Below are 11,475 nucleotides of genomic sequence, written 5' to 3' on the forward strand. Positions count from 1 at the left end.
TTACGTACAAACATGGTCAAAAGGACCACGAAGCCAAAAAAGTCGGGGTTTGGACTAAAACCCCAAAAAAATGCATACCACAGGGACCATTTTTGCAGTTTTGTCTTATTTAAAAACCATCCAACTTAAAAAAATAGTCTCTTTAACTCTTCTCAACTTTTGATAATTCACTCAATGATTATTTCTTTTAAACTTTTAGTGTTTTTTAAGCTATGATATCCGCATAAAAAACACACGTAGAAACTCATGGCAAAACGTGGGCTCAAATACTAGTTATACCTAAAGATCATCGTTCATTATAAATCTCTTTTATTCTGAAATCGATATCTTTTAATCCCTACTTAGGGGGTGTTTGGGTTTGTTTTTTTTTGCCTAAAAGGTTCTTTTAAACAAAAAGACTTTTTGTCTTATAGTTTTTTGCAAAAGAATATTTTAAAATATGTTTGAATTAATTTTTGAATGAGTAAATACCAAAAAGCCAAAAATCATAGATTTTGACTTTTAAAACCACCATTTTTTTCTTGTCAAAAAATTATTCTAAAATGACTTTTAGAATTACCAAATACATTTTCAAACTTTTAATTTTTGGAAAAGCCAAAAGTGAAAAAAATCATTTTGAAAAGTAAACCCAAACACCTTTTTATTCTAACATTTTGGCTCAGGCCTAAGAGCATTGGGTGTGGGCAACAAGGTGCAACACCAAGTTGTGCCACCTCATATGCCACATAAACAAATGGTGTTATAATACCAAGTGGGAAAATGGGCAACAAGATGCAACACCAACTTTTTGAAAATAAATATTTTTTTTGTATTTTTTTTTGCTATTTCATTTTTTTTTACTTTTTTTTTGTTTTCGTTTTTTTTCTTTTTGCGTTTTTTTAATAACTAATATATTTTTTATAAAACATATAATTTTAAAAACAAAAAAAGACATAATATTTAAAATCTAAAATTCCGATTATATTTAAAAAAACATAATTTTAAACCTAAATTAATAACTAAAATACCATTCAAATTACTACTAAAACCACACCAATCCTAATTAACCCAAATACTTCCTAATTTGTTCCTTCATCGCTTGTAGGGCCGCTAGATCAGCAGGCGCTAAACCCTCCTCGCTTGTTCGAAGAATTGACAACTAATGTGTTATTAGTTCCCTCTCTTTTTGTTCCTGCTTCTCCCGTGTCTGCCTTTCCAGGAACTCCAAATGACGACGTTTCAACTCATTTTTTTCTTTTATTAATAAATTGTGCTCGTCGAATTTGGCTCTCATTTCCGCCGCATCTTTTGCTCTCGTCTCCACCTCCTCCGCATGTCTTGCAGCGCGCCTCGCTTTGTCGCGTCCGGGCGGTCGTCGCGGTGGGGATATCTCTTGGATATCATCAGGGATCTTATCATCATCGACGCTTAGGTCGATGTTAGCCCGTGCGTCCGACACGTTGACCGAGCTAGAATTGCTAGACCTTTTGGATTGAACCTCCGACGATGTAGGCGTTTTATTCCACTTTGGATCCGCTCGTAACAATTCCCATGATTTTTCAAAGTCGAAAACATGACCCATTTCGACCTTATATTGTTCCTTAGCAAATTTGAACAAATCGAAGTCGTTGGTTCCGCTTCGTTGTTGCCCCTCAAGCCGGTTGTAAATACTGTTTAATTTGCTGCACCGCTTAGTTATCATACCCCATTTGCTGCTCAACATGTCGTTGTTGCGATATTGATTTTTCTTTAAAATAGCGTGAAACTTGTCGAGCACCGCCCCCCAATAAGCTCCTTTTTTCATTCCATTTCCGCGAAGTTTGTTTTTTGAAGTAGCACACCAAGCCGCCGTCAAAGCATATTCCTCCTCCGGTGCCCACCATTGTAGAACGTCTGTATTTTCTGTTTCTACCGCTATTGATTTTCCTTTCCCTTTCCCTTTCTTACTACTTCCCGCTTCCACTTGAACTGATGGTGGTGTTGTAGGCGACGGTTGATTGGTTGTTTGTTGCATCGAACCAAAAGTAGAAAAAAGATTTTATTGTAAATTTGGGTTTTGACCAAATTGATTTTGTTGAACGTAAGGTGAGTTGGGAAATTGCAGTGGCGGTGAAGCGGGATTGAAAGCGGCACTTTGGTATGGGATTTGTGGTGAACCTTGAGACGATAAAAGGTTGAAATAATTTTCATACCCCGCAAATCCGAGAGGCGAGGTTGTGTTTGGGTTTGATGATGGAGGGGGGTGTTTGGGTTTTGCTCCATTTTTTGAAATTTTAAGAAAATATGTTTATAAGATATAGAGATAATGAGAGAAGGTTTATAAAAATTTGAAATAAAGGGTATATATATATATATAAGTTTTTTTTTTTTTTTGAATTTTGACCGTTTTCAAACGGTCTAAATAACAACGGTTACTTTTTACGCGTTACAATTCGTTTCCATGGCAACGAGAATCCATGCAACGAGGTGCAACGAGATTGGGGGGCGGTGTGTTTCTCGTCGTAACGTCGTTGAGGGCTGCCACCTCACCCGCATTGCATCTCGTTTGGACCCGTACCGGACACTCTAAGCGGAGATGAAACAATAATGCGTGGAAAGATATACCATTGTATCTCACATAGCATTTTCCAATCGTGTTAGCATATTCTAAAACGCGCGTTATTAAAATGTACATAATCAACAATGAGTAAAACACTTTCGATGCGACATAATCTTTTGTCTCCATTCAAAAACACACTTACTTACCACCCTCTTTTAAAAAGATTGCAAACGTTTTTATTGTGACGAGGACCCAATTTAAGCCAACTTTATTGACTCGACCATTGGTGTAAATCTTCTTCCTTGGTCCACCCCTTAATTTATGTATTTGCCATTATGTCAATATAATTATATCTATATAAGTATATATTGTGTTTAATGAGAAAAGTTTATTAATTATTACACTCTAATACCGTTCTAATCTAATGATTATCCTTGAATAATATTTCTCATTCTACTCTCTCTCTCTCTCTCTCTCTCTCTCTCTCTCTCTCTCTCTATATATATATATATATATATATATATATATATATATATATATAGAGAGAGAGAGAGAGAGAGAGATCAAATTAAAACAGTAAATAGTGTGAGAACGTAAAAACACTATTTTATGTTATTATTTTGCAATTAATTTTGTATCCACGACTTTATGTCATTATTCGCCAATGAATAAAAGAATAGTCACATGTTAAAATTAAAATTAGAATTTACTATAAAAATGACATACATGAATTTATAATAGAATGATAACATTTTAACGAATATATGAATAATCAAATGTTAATATTCATATTAAAATTACTTCAACAATACACATATACAACATTCATTACAAACTAATAACATAAACTTAGTGTTTTTACGTTCTCACAGTATTTGTTGTATTTGAACTTATATATATACTAGCCGTTTACCAGCGCAAAGCGACGGGTGCGGATCAACAAAATGACATAAAAAATTTGTTAAACAAAATGACGAACAGATAGAGATTTCTTATACCTGGGCTAGGATTAAACGTAAGACATTTTTGGGCTTATTCGATTTTAATAAAAAGAAAAACAAAGGATGAGGTAGCGAGCATGAGAGAGAACCAAGGTTTTGCGGTCAATGGCAAGGCATTCATGATAGACGAATGCTAGATCAATGCGCCTCTTCCAGTTTATATGAAGTATTTTATAACGTGTACATCATATTAGACCGATTTAAATGGATATGAAGAACACTTGGTTAAACTTTGACCCATTCAAAATCTTATCATCATCTTATTTGACTTTTTCATTATTATTGACAGATTCAGTATTTAGCGATTCAATTGGATATAAGGAACACTTGGTCAAAGTTTAACCCATTCAAAATCTTATCATCATCATATTTGACTTTTTCATAAATGTTGACCGGATAAGATTTAGTATTTACCGATTCAATTGGATATGAGGAACACTTGGTCAAACTTTGACCCATTCAAAATCTTATCATCATCATCTTATTTGACTTTTTCATAAATGTTGACCGGATAAGAATTAGTATTTACCGATTCAATTGGATATGAGGAACACTTGGTCAAACTTTGACCCATTCAAAATCTTATCATCATCATCTTATTTGACTTTTTCATATTTAACCCATTCAATTTGAAGATAAGCTTAGAAGGCCTATTCAAAATCTGTCTTTGACCGAATAAGATTTATTATTTTCCGATGCATAAAATTATTGTATATGATGCTTAAAAGTTTGTACCTCTTAAAATTCAGCAAAATCTTGTAAATGCTTATTAAGGTATAAAGATTTATAACGTGTACATTGTGACATCCCCAAAATCTCGGCCAGAAAAGACCGATTTTCATTTATGCTTTTAAAATAATTTCAGAGTAAATCCTTTTGATTTGAAAGAGTTGCGGAATTTGTTCCCAAAAACAAGACGTGATAAAACAATGTTTACCAAAGCATTTCATAAAAGAAATGTATTTTCATTATATAATCAAAACTCGGGGTGTCATGTTCCGATACAGACCAATAAGCATAAACGATAACATTACAAGTCATTCAACAAATATATACATATACAGACTTGTAAACAAAACAACTTGATGGTTCATCTATCTTATGCCCTCGCGCCACTTCCTGTAATACAAATAAAACTGAGTGGGTCAGGCTTGGGAGCCTGGTGAGCATATAGGGTTTTCAACCCACAATAAATAATCATATTTAATTTTCACCAACCAACAATAACCCAATTACCCATTCCCGTTATTCTCACTTTTTGTCCCTAAGACAACTAACATAAGGGACCTAGTCCACGAATATTTCATCGGGGCGACAACACATGCTTCGGGGGTACCTCAGCAATATAAGTCAAATAAGGCAACCATTAGGGGGATGGAGTACAGCGAATGAACACCCAAGTTCATTAACACCTACAGGTGGCGAACCTGCTAATGTTTCCACAAGACTATCTAGAAAAGTCTGTGGTCGTCATCTAAACTCCGCTAGATGACTAAATCAAACAACAACGAGGCCTCTCATCTGTTTATTACACACCAACTATCTACCCATGTTCTACCCAACATATTAGTAGATAAAAATATACATTTTTATACATAGATAAAAACCTGTATAGCATGCTTTGATCAATACATATTCCACATAACAGATGAGGCACACACACATAACACGTATTTCATAGAAGACAAATCAGATCTATGAGATAGAAGAGAGTGAATATACATTCACACATAAAACACAAAATATACACATAACACGTATTTCGTATAAAATACTTCATGATTATGCGTTAGAAGAAAGTAACCACACACTCACACCTATAAACAACAATATACTTAATACACTCTAACCAAACTTGTATTATTATCGTGTTTATGAAAGGTAGTATACACTCACTTGATCAGAAGATGATCGGATAACACTACGACTTGCAGAAGTAGTAATCCTCAGCAGATCTAGAAGATCTTCACAAAAATCGAACTTCTCGCGGGCAGAGCTTCGGCTCGGGAACTACACTTCTCGGGATCTTCGGGATCTCGGGACTTGCCTCGGGGCTCGAGAATAATATCGGGGCTTCGGGGTATTTCTGGCACGCAAATCGATGCAAAACGGGAGAGAGAAGAGAGAAAATAGCAAAAGAACTCGGCTGCCCTCAGATCCTATTTATAGGAGGCTGGAGCCTCGGAGTACGCGGGACGTACAGGTCCGAAATCGTCACTGCTTACGTATCCGAAGTGCTCGAGTGCGAGTGTCGACATCCTCGGTGTACGCGGGGCGTACTTCGGATGAGTCCGATGACTCCTCTTCGGATAATGCCGGATTTTTCAATTAATTTTAAATACAAATTATTTAATAAACTTCGGAAATTCATATCTTCTTCATACGAACTCCGTTTTCGACGTTCTTTATATCCACGCGAAGGTGAGACTACGCTCTACAACTTTCGTTTAGACTCCGTCGGCTAATTTTAAATTTATTTTTATTATTTATTTTTAGTAGGCCGGGACAGAAAAACTTCGTTATAAATTCATAACTTCTTCGTTTGACGTCCGTTCTCGCCTAACTTTTTATCGCTTCGATACCAACAACGAGACCTTCGATCCTCGTTTAGATTGCTTCGGCTAAAAACCGCTCGATCTCAAATCGAGTATTTCAGGTTGCACACCGCTAAGCCGAAACTTCGATAAATCATAACTTTCTCATACGAAGTCAGATTTGGGCGTTCTATATATATTCGGAAACCTCGTTTCAACTACTACAACATTAACCAAAGATATCCAGTTTATTTTACACTTTAATGTTGACGCTTATTTTTATTCTTAATTAATCAAACCACATAATTAAGCAATTAAGCACAAAACACACAATACTTAAATAATACAATCTTATTATTTCAAAACGGGTTACAGAGGTTAACCTAGACTATTACATTGCTAAAAATGGCAAGCCCGGAAACACATGCGTTACATACATCGTATTAGACCGATTCAAATGGATATGAAGCACACTTGGTCAAACTTTAACCCATTCAAAATTTTATCATCATCTTATTTGACTTTTTCATTATTATTGACAGATTAAGTATTTAGCGATTCAACTGGATATGAGGAACACTTGGTCAAAGTTTGACCCATTCAAAATCTTATCATCATCATCTTATTTGACTTTTTCATAAATGTTGACCGGATAAGATTTACTATTTAGCGATTCAATTGGATATAAGGAACACTTGGTCAAAGTTTAACCCATTCAAAATCTTATCATCATCATCATATTTGACTTTTTCATAAATGTTGACCGGATAAGATTTAGTATTTACCGATTCAATTGGATATGAGGAACACTTGGTCAAACTTTGACCCATTCAAAATCTTATCATCATCATCTTATTTGACTTTTTCATAAATGTTGACCGGATAAGAATTAGTATTTACCGATTCAATTGGATATGAGGAACACTTGGTCAAACTTTGACCCATTCAAAATCTTATCATCATCATCTTATTTGACTTTTTCATATTTAACCCATTCAATTTGAAGATAAGCTTAGAAGGCCTATTCAAAATCTGTCTTTGACCGAATAAGATTTATTATTTTCCGATGCATAAAATTATTGTATATGATGCTTAAAAGCTTGTACCTCTTAAAATTCAACAAAATCTTGTAAATGCTTATTAAGGTATATATATATATATATATATATATATATATATATATATATATATATATATATATATATATATATATATATGGATTAATCGGTTAAAAGGAAATTTTCTTTTATGTTAGGAGTCTAATATATTTAGTATAAATATATATGTATGTTCCTGTTTTTGATTAATAAAATAAAAAATATCGTAGGAAGTTCAAATCTTTTTTGTGCTTTGTAAGTGTTTACAAGAGAATCAACTCTTTGTTTCTTTCTTTTACCTTGGTGTACAAGGTTTGATATCCACTTTTAGTTTACACTTGGTATCAGAGCGGTTTCGTTGAAGGGGGTGTGATTCGATGTTGATTACAAGCAACCTCGTTTCTCTTAATCGGGCTTGTGAGAGACTAATCGGAGGCGCATAATAAACAGACGGTAAGATGTCAAAGCGGGTGGCTTTGATTTAGTTTGTTTTGTGGGTGACGGAAGACGGTAAAGGTGGTCGAGACCTTGTCTTGTTGACCGGTGGAAGAGTGCTCTCGGAACAAACTTGATTAAAGAAGTCGGGGTTAAGGAGAAAAGGATGTCGTTGGTTAAAGAAGGAGGTTCGATGACATATCAAGTTCCGGTTTTGACTCCAACGAATTATCCGGTGTGGGAGGTCAAAGTCAAGTCGATTATGGACGCACACGACATATGGGAGATGGTCGAACCAAAGGCGTTAGGTGAAGCATCATATCAAAAGAAGTCAAAACAAACTCTTGCTTCTTTGTTTCAAGCGATACCCGAAGACATGGTGGTTCAAATGGGGAGTTACACCGACCCAAAGCAAGTGTGGGATGGGCTAAAAACACGGTATTTGGGAGTGGATCGGTTGAGAACGGCTCGACTTGCAACCTTAAAGAGAGAGCTTGAAAGTTTGCGCATGAAAGAGGGTGAAACGGTTGATGATTTTGTGATGAAATTATCCAATTTAGCATCAAAAGTAAGGAGTTTTGGTTACGAGCTTGAAGAAGTTGAATTGGTGAAAAGGTTACTTGATTCGATGCCTAAGTCGTTTCTTCAAGTCGTAGCTTTAATAGAGCAATGCTTCGAGTTGTATTCAATTTTATTCAATGAAGCGGTTGGTAGCTTGAAGACATACGAGGAGTGTATAAGAGGAACCGAGAAATTGGAGGATACTCAAGGTGGGTTGTTTTTGGTTAGTGAGGAAAAATCACATGTTTGTAAGCATTGTGGCAATGAACGTTCAAATCGGGATGACTTTGGACGTGGAGGTCGGGGGTCCAAGAGAAGTTGAAATGGTAATGAACGTGTTCGGGATAAAATTCATGTTAAATGTTACAAATGTGGTGAGCTTGGTCACTATAAAAACGAGTGTCCTAAATGGGAAAAAGAAGAGATGGGTCTAATCAAAAAGGAACCGTTACTGTTTTGAACGAGTGGCTTAACCGATTAAAAAGGTGATTGTTGGATTAATCGGTTAAAATGAAAGTTTGTTTTATGTTAGGAAAACTTTGAATATAGATAATAGTTTTTTTTAGTTTTGGTATTAGAATAGGATTCTAATATCTTTAGTATAAATCAAGGTTCTAAAAAGCTCGTCATGGCGCGCCACGACTCCAAGGCTTGCACATGCCGTCAAGTTTTGCCAAAACGCCGCCTTAACTCATATATGTGTATAAAAATGAATAATATTTAAAAATACATATAAAAATATTAATTATATAGAAAATTGCCGCCTTAAGTTACGGCTTACAAACTTCGTGACTCGCCAAGGCTCGAAAAAGTTTGAGGCTTGACATTGCCGCCAAGTCACGTCTTACGTTATTTAAAATCTTGGTATATATATATATATATATATATATATATATATATATATATATATATATATATATATATATAACCTTTTAAATGACGTAGTTTGAAACAAAATAAATCCAATTTCATTTTTTCCAAATTTTGTTGTAATAGAATACCATTGAATTAAGTTAAATTATGGAATGTAAAAAGTTTACTTATACATCTTTTTCTTGCAAAAATCCATTAAAGTTTATAAGGAACATAAAAAACGAATATTTTTTTAATGAAGATAAATCAACCGTTTTGTCCTTCAATTGAAAACTATATCTAGTAATTTGTGCAAACCTTTATTGAGTTATTGTTTTTCTCTTAACTTTATTTTATTACTTTTCATTTAAAGTTTAGTCGGATTGCTTAAATGGTCATGACTTTTAATACTTTAAGTTCTTAGACATAATAAAAAAATCGAACATAAATTTGATGGTTATGTATCAAAACTACATATTTTGGAGGGTTCTATATACACCGACATTGATAACAAAAGCCTAGACATTTTTTTTGGTGGGAAACATAACATCCAAGAGTCGAAGCTAGTGAAAACCGGACATGAAACATTTTTTTTTAAGTTCCATTAATCTCAGTGGCTCACTACTCGACCACCTTAAGACTATTTATTCAAAGTTTTTGAACACAGCCAAAAACGATTTACACCTAATTGCATCACTAATCTAAATAATTTCGTCCAATCAAAATAGTACAAACTCTAAAACTATAACTAAGTACAGGTGATAAATTTAAAGCACTGCTTATGGTGGAATAACTTTTTGGGAGCTAGAAGAAACCATTTGAGTTTGATGCTCCTTCCTCGTGTTCTTGTATGCCTCAAAGAAGTCTTTATTCTCCTTTTCAAGCTCACACCACACTAAATCCACATAACATATGTAACATGTTTATGACCAAAAAGGAAATAGAAACATTGAAGTAAAAGACACTGCATGTGGAGCACGGTAGTTTTTCAATTTTATTTATAAAACTATGGGGATTTTTATTATAATCTATATGGAAAATATCATATTCAGACTCGCAACAATATTTAAATTGTCTTTAAAAACTTATAATTTTGTTGTTGTACGATTGTTGTTGTTCTTATTATAAAGATCCTCCTTTTATAAAATATTATTATTATGTCATTATAAAACAGAAATCTTAAAAAGAAAACAACAAATGATAACCATTCATGAAATCTGTCAAATTTATTATATTTTATCCCGTAAACAATCTATTATAGTCGTAGACTATTTTTGCTTTGATTGATTCCATATTACTAAAACTTATGATTTCCGTAGTAACGTCCAAAATATAATATTTGCAATTGAATATATTGTATAATACTCTCAATAACTAAAATAATGTATATCCACCGAAAAATATCCACATATGATTTTAAAATATTTGCAGCGATTATATAAATTATAAGTATTCAACTGCTGTACAATATCTTTTTAGCTTTGCTACATAATAAATGATGATTACCAGTAGAAGTAATGGCAGGCATGATGTTTGCATGCTTAGAAAGGGCTTCCATGCATTCTTCTTTGCTCATATTGAATATTAAACACTCCTCTATCAGACGATGCACCTGCAAAAATACATCAAAACGAAAAAATCACAAAATTATATATATATATATATATATATATATATATATATATATATATATATATATATATATATATATATATATATATATATATTCAGAATTTAATATTAAAGATGACTCAAAGACAAAGGGTGGAATCCGAACACTATTAAGTTACTTCAAAGATGAATCAAAACTGACAACCCATGCGCCTTAATTTCAATGTCTAGGGGTTTGAGTCCAATTTAGCAAATAAGATCAAGAAATCATAAAAATGATGGTTACATATTCAATTACAGTCTCTAATAGGAATCAAACGACATGTAACTAAGGTCTCAAAATCTCAATGATATATACATGTAATATCACTGACATGCATGTATATATCCTTGTGTGTGTGATTACATTAAGTTGAATAAAATCTTGATGCGTAGGTTAAGAACAAGAAAGAAGAGAACCCACCATGTGAATATATGAAGCAGAAGAATCAGCCATATTTATGATCTAAAAACCCTTTTGTTTCTTCTATAAGTTGGAGAGAGAGAGAGAGAGAGAGAGAGAGAGAGAGAGAAAAGAAAGAGAGAAAGAGTGGGTAGGCTTTGATCCGAGCAGTTGTTGAAAGAGTTATGATAACGAGTGTATTATATATATATATATATATATATATATATATATATATATATATATATATATAATCAAAATATGGTTAATCTAGATTTGATATATAGAGAACATGCTATATATATATATATATATATATATATATATATATATATATATATATATATATATATATATATATATATATATTAATCAAAATATGGTTAATCTAGATTTGATATATAGAGAACATGCACAAGAACAA

At 33.2% G+C, this 11,475-nt stretch overlaps 3 protein-coding genes across 4 annotated transcripts; 1 reads left to right on the forward strand and 2 right to left on the reverse strand.

Moving 5' to 3' along the window:
• Positions 1-1,138: 1,138 nt before the first annotated feature.
• On the reverse strand, positions 1,139-1,993 carry LOC111914943 (uncharacterized). Its single transcript, XM_023910654.2, has one exon. The coding sequence runs from the start codon at positions 1,991-1,993 to the stop codon at positions 1,139-1,141; it is 855 nt and encodes a 284-aa protein (XP_023766422.2).
• A 5,758-nt stretch (positions 1,994-7,751) lies between these two features.
• Positions 7,752-8,468, forward strand: LOC111914942 (uncharacterized). The gene has a single exon (XM_023910653.1). The coding sequence runs from the start codon at positions 7,752-7,754 to the stop codon at positions 8,466-8,468; it is 717 nt and encodes a 238-aa protein (XP_023766421.1).
• Positions 8,469-9,502: 1,034 nt separating this feature from the next.
• LOC111914932 (uncharacterized) lies at positions 9,503-11,240 on the reverse strand. Of its 2 annotated transcripts, none has more exons than XM_023910645.2 (3): positions 11,073-11,240; positions 10,505-10,610; positions 9,503-9,893 (listed from the first exon to the last, which is right to left on the reverse strand). In XM_023910645.2, the coding sequence occupies exons 1-3, from the start codon at positions 11,103-11,105 to the stop codon at positions 9,778-9,780; spliced, it is 255 nt and encodes an 84-aa protein (XP_023766413.1). In that variant the 5' UTR covers positions 11,106-11,240; the 3' UTR covers positions 9,503-9,777. The 2 variants fall into 2 exon arrangements, with proteins under 2 accessions (XP_023766413.1, XP_052626785.1); XM_052770825.1 differs by lacking the exon at positions 11,073-11,240 and adding an exon at positions 10,984-11,005.
• Positions 11,241-11,475: the final 235 nt, after the last annotated feature.

This window comes from Lactuca sativa, chromosome 1 (genome assembly GCF_002870075.4).
Source record: "Lactuca sativa cultivar Salinas chromosome 1, Lsat_Salinas_v11, whole genome shotgun sequence".
NCBI classification, from domain to species: Eukaryota; Viridiplantae; Streptophyta; class Magnoliopsida; order Asterales; family Asteraceae; genus Lactuca; species Lactuca sativa.

What these genes read in the sequence shown, in the direction of transcription:
- LOC111914943 (XM_023910654.2), bottom strand. Translation starts at nt 1,993, where the DNA reads ATGCAACAAACAACCAATCAACCGTCGCCTACAACACCACCATCAGTT.
- LOC111914942 (XM_023910653.1), top strand. Translation starts at nt 7,752, where the DNA reads ATGTCGTTGGTTAAAGAAGGAGGTTCGATGACATATCAAGTTCCGGTT.
- LOC111914932 (XM_023910645.2), bottom strand. Translation starts at nt 11,105, where the DNA reads ATGGCTGATTCTTCTGCTTCATATATTCACATG. An exon ending in CTGCTTCATATATTCACATG is followed by an intron (nt 10,611 to 11,072) that starts GTGGGTTCTCTT and finishes GTATTTTTGCAG; the next exon opens with GTGCATCGTCTGATAGAGGA. An exon ending in GCCTGCCATTACTTCTACTG is followed by an intron (nt 9,894 to 10,504) that starts GTAATCATCATT and finishes ATGTGGATTTAG; the next exon opens with TGTGGTGTGAGCTTGAAAAG.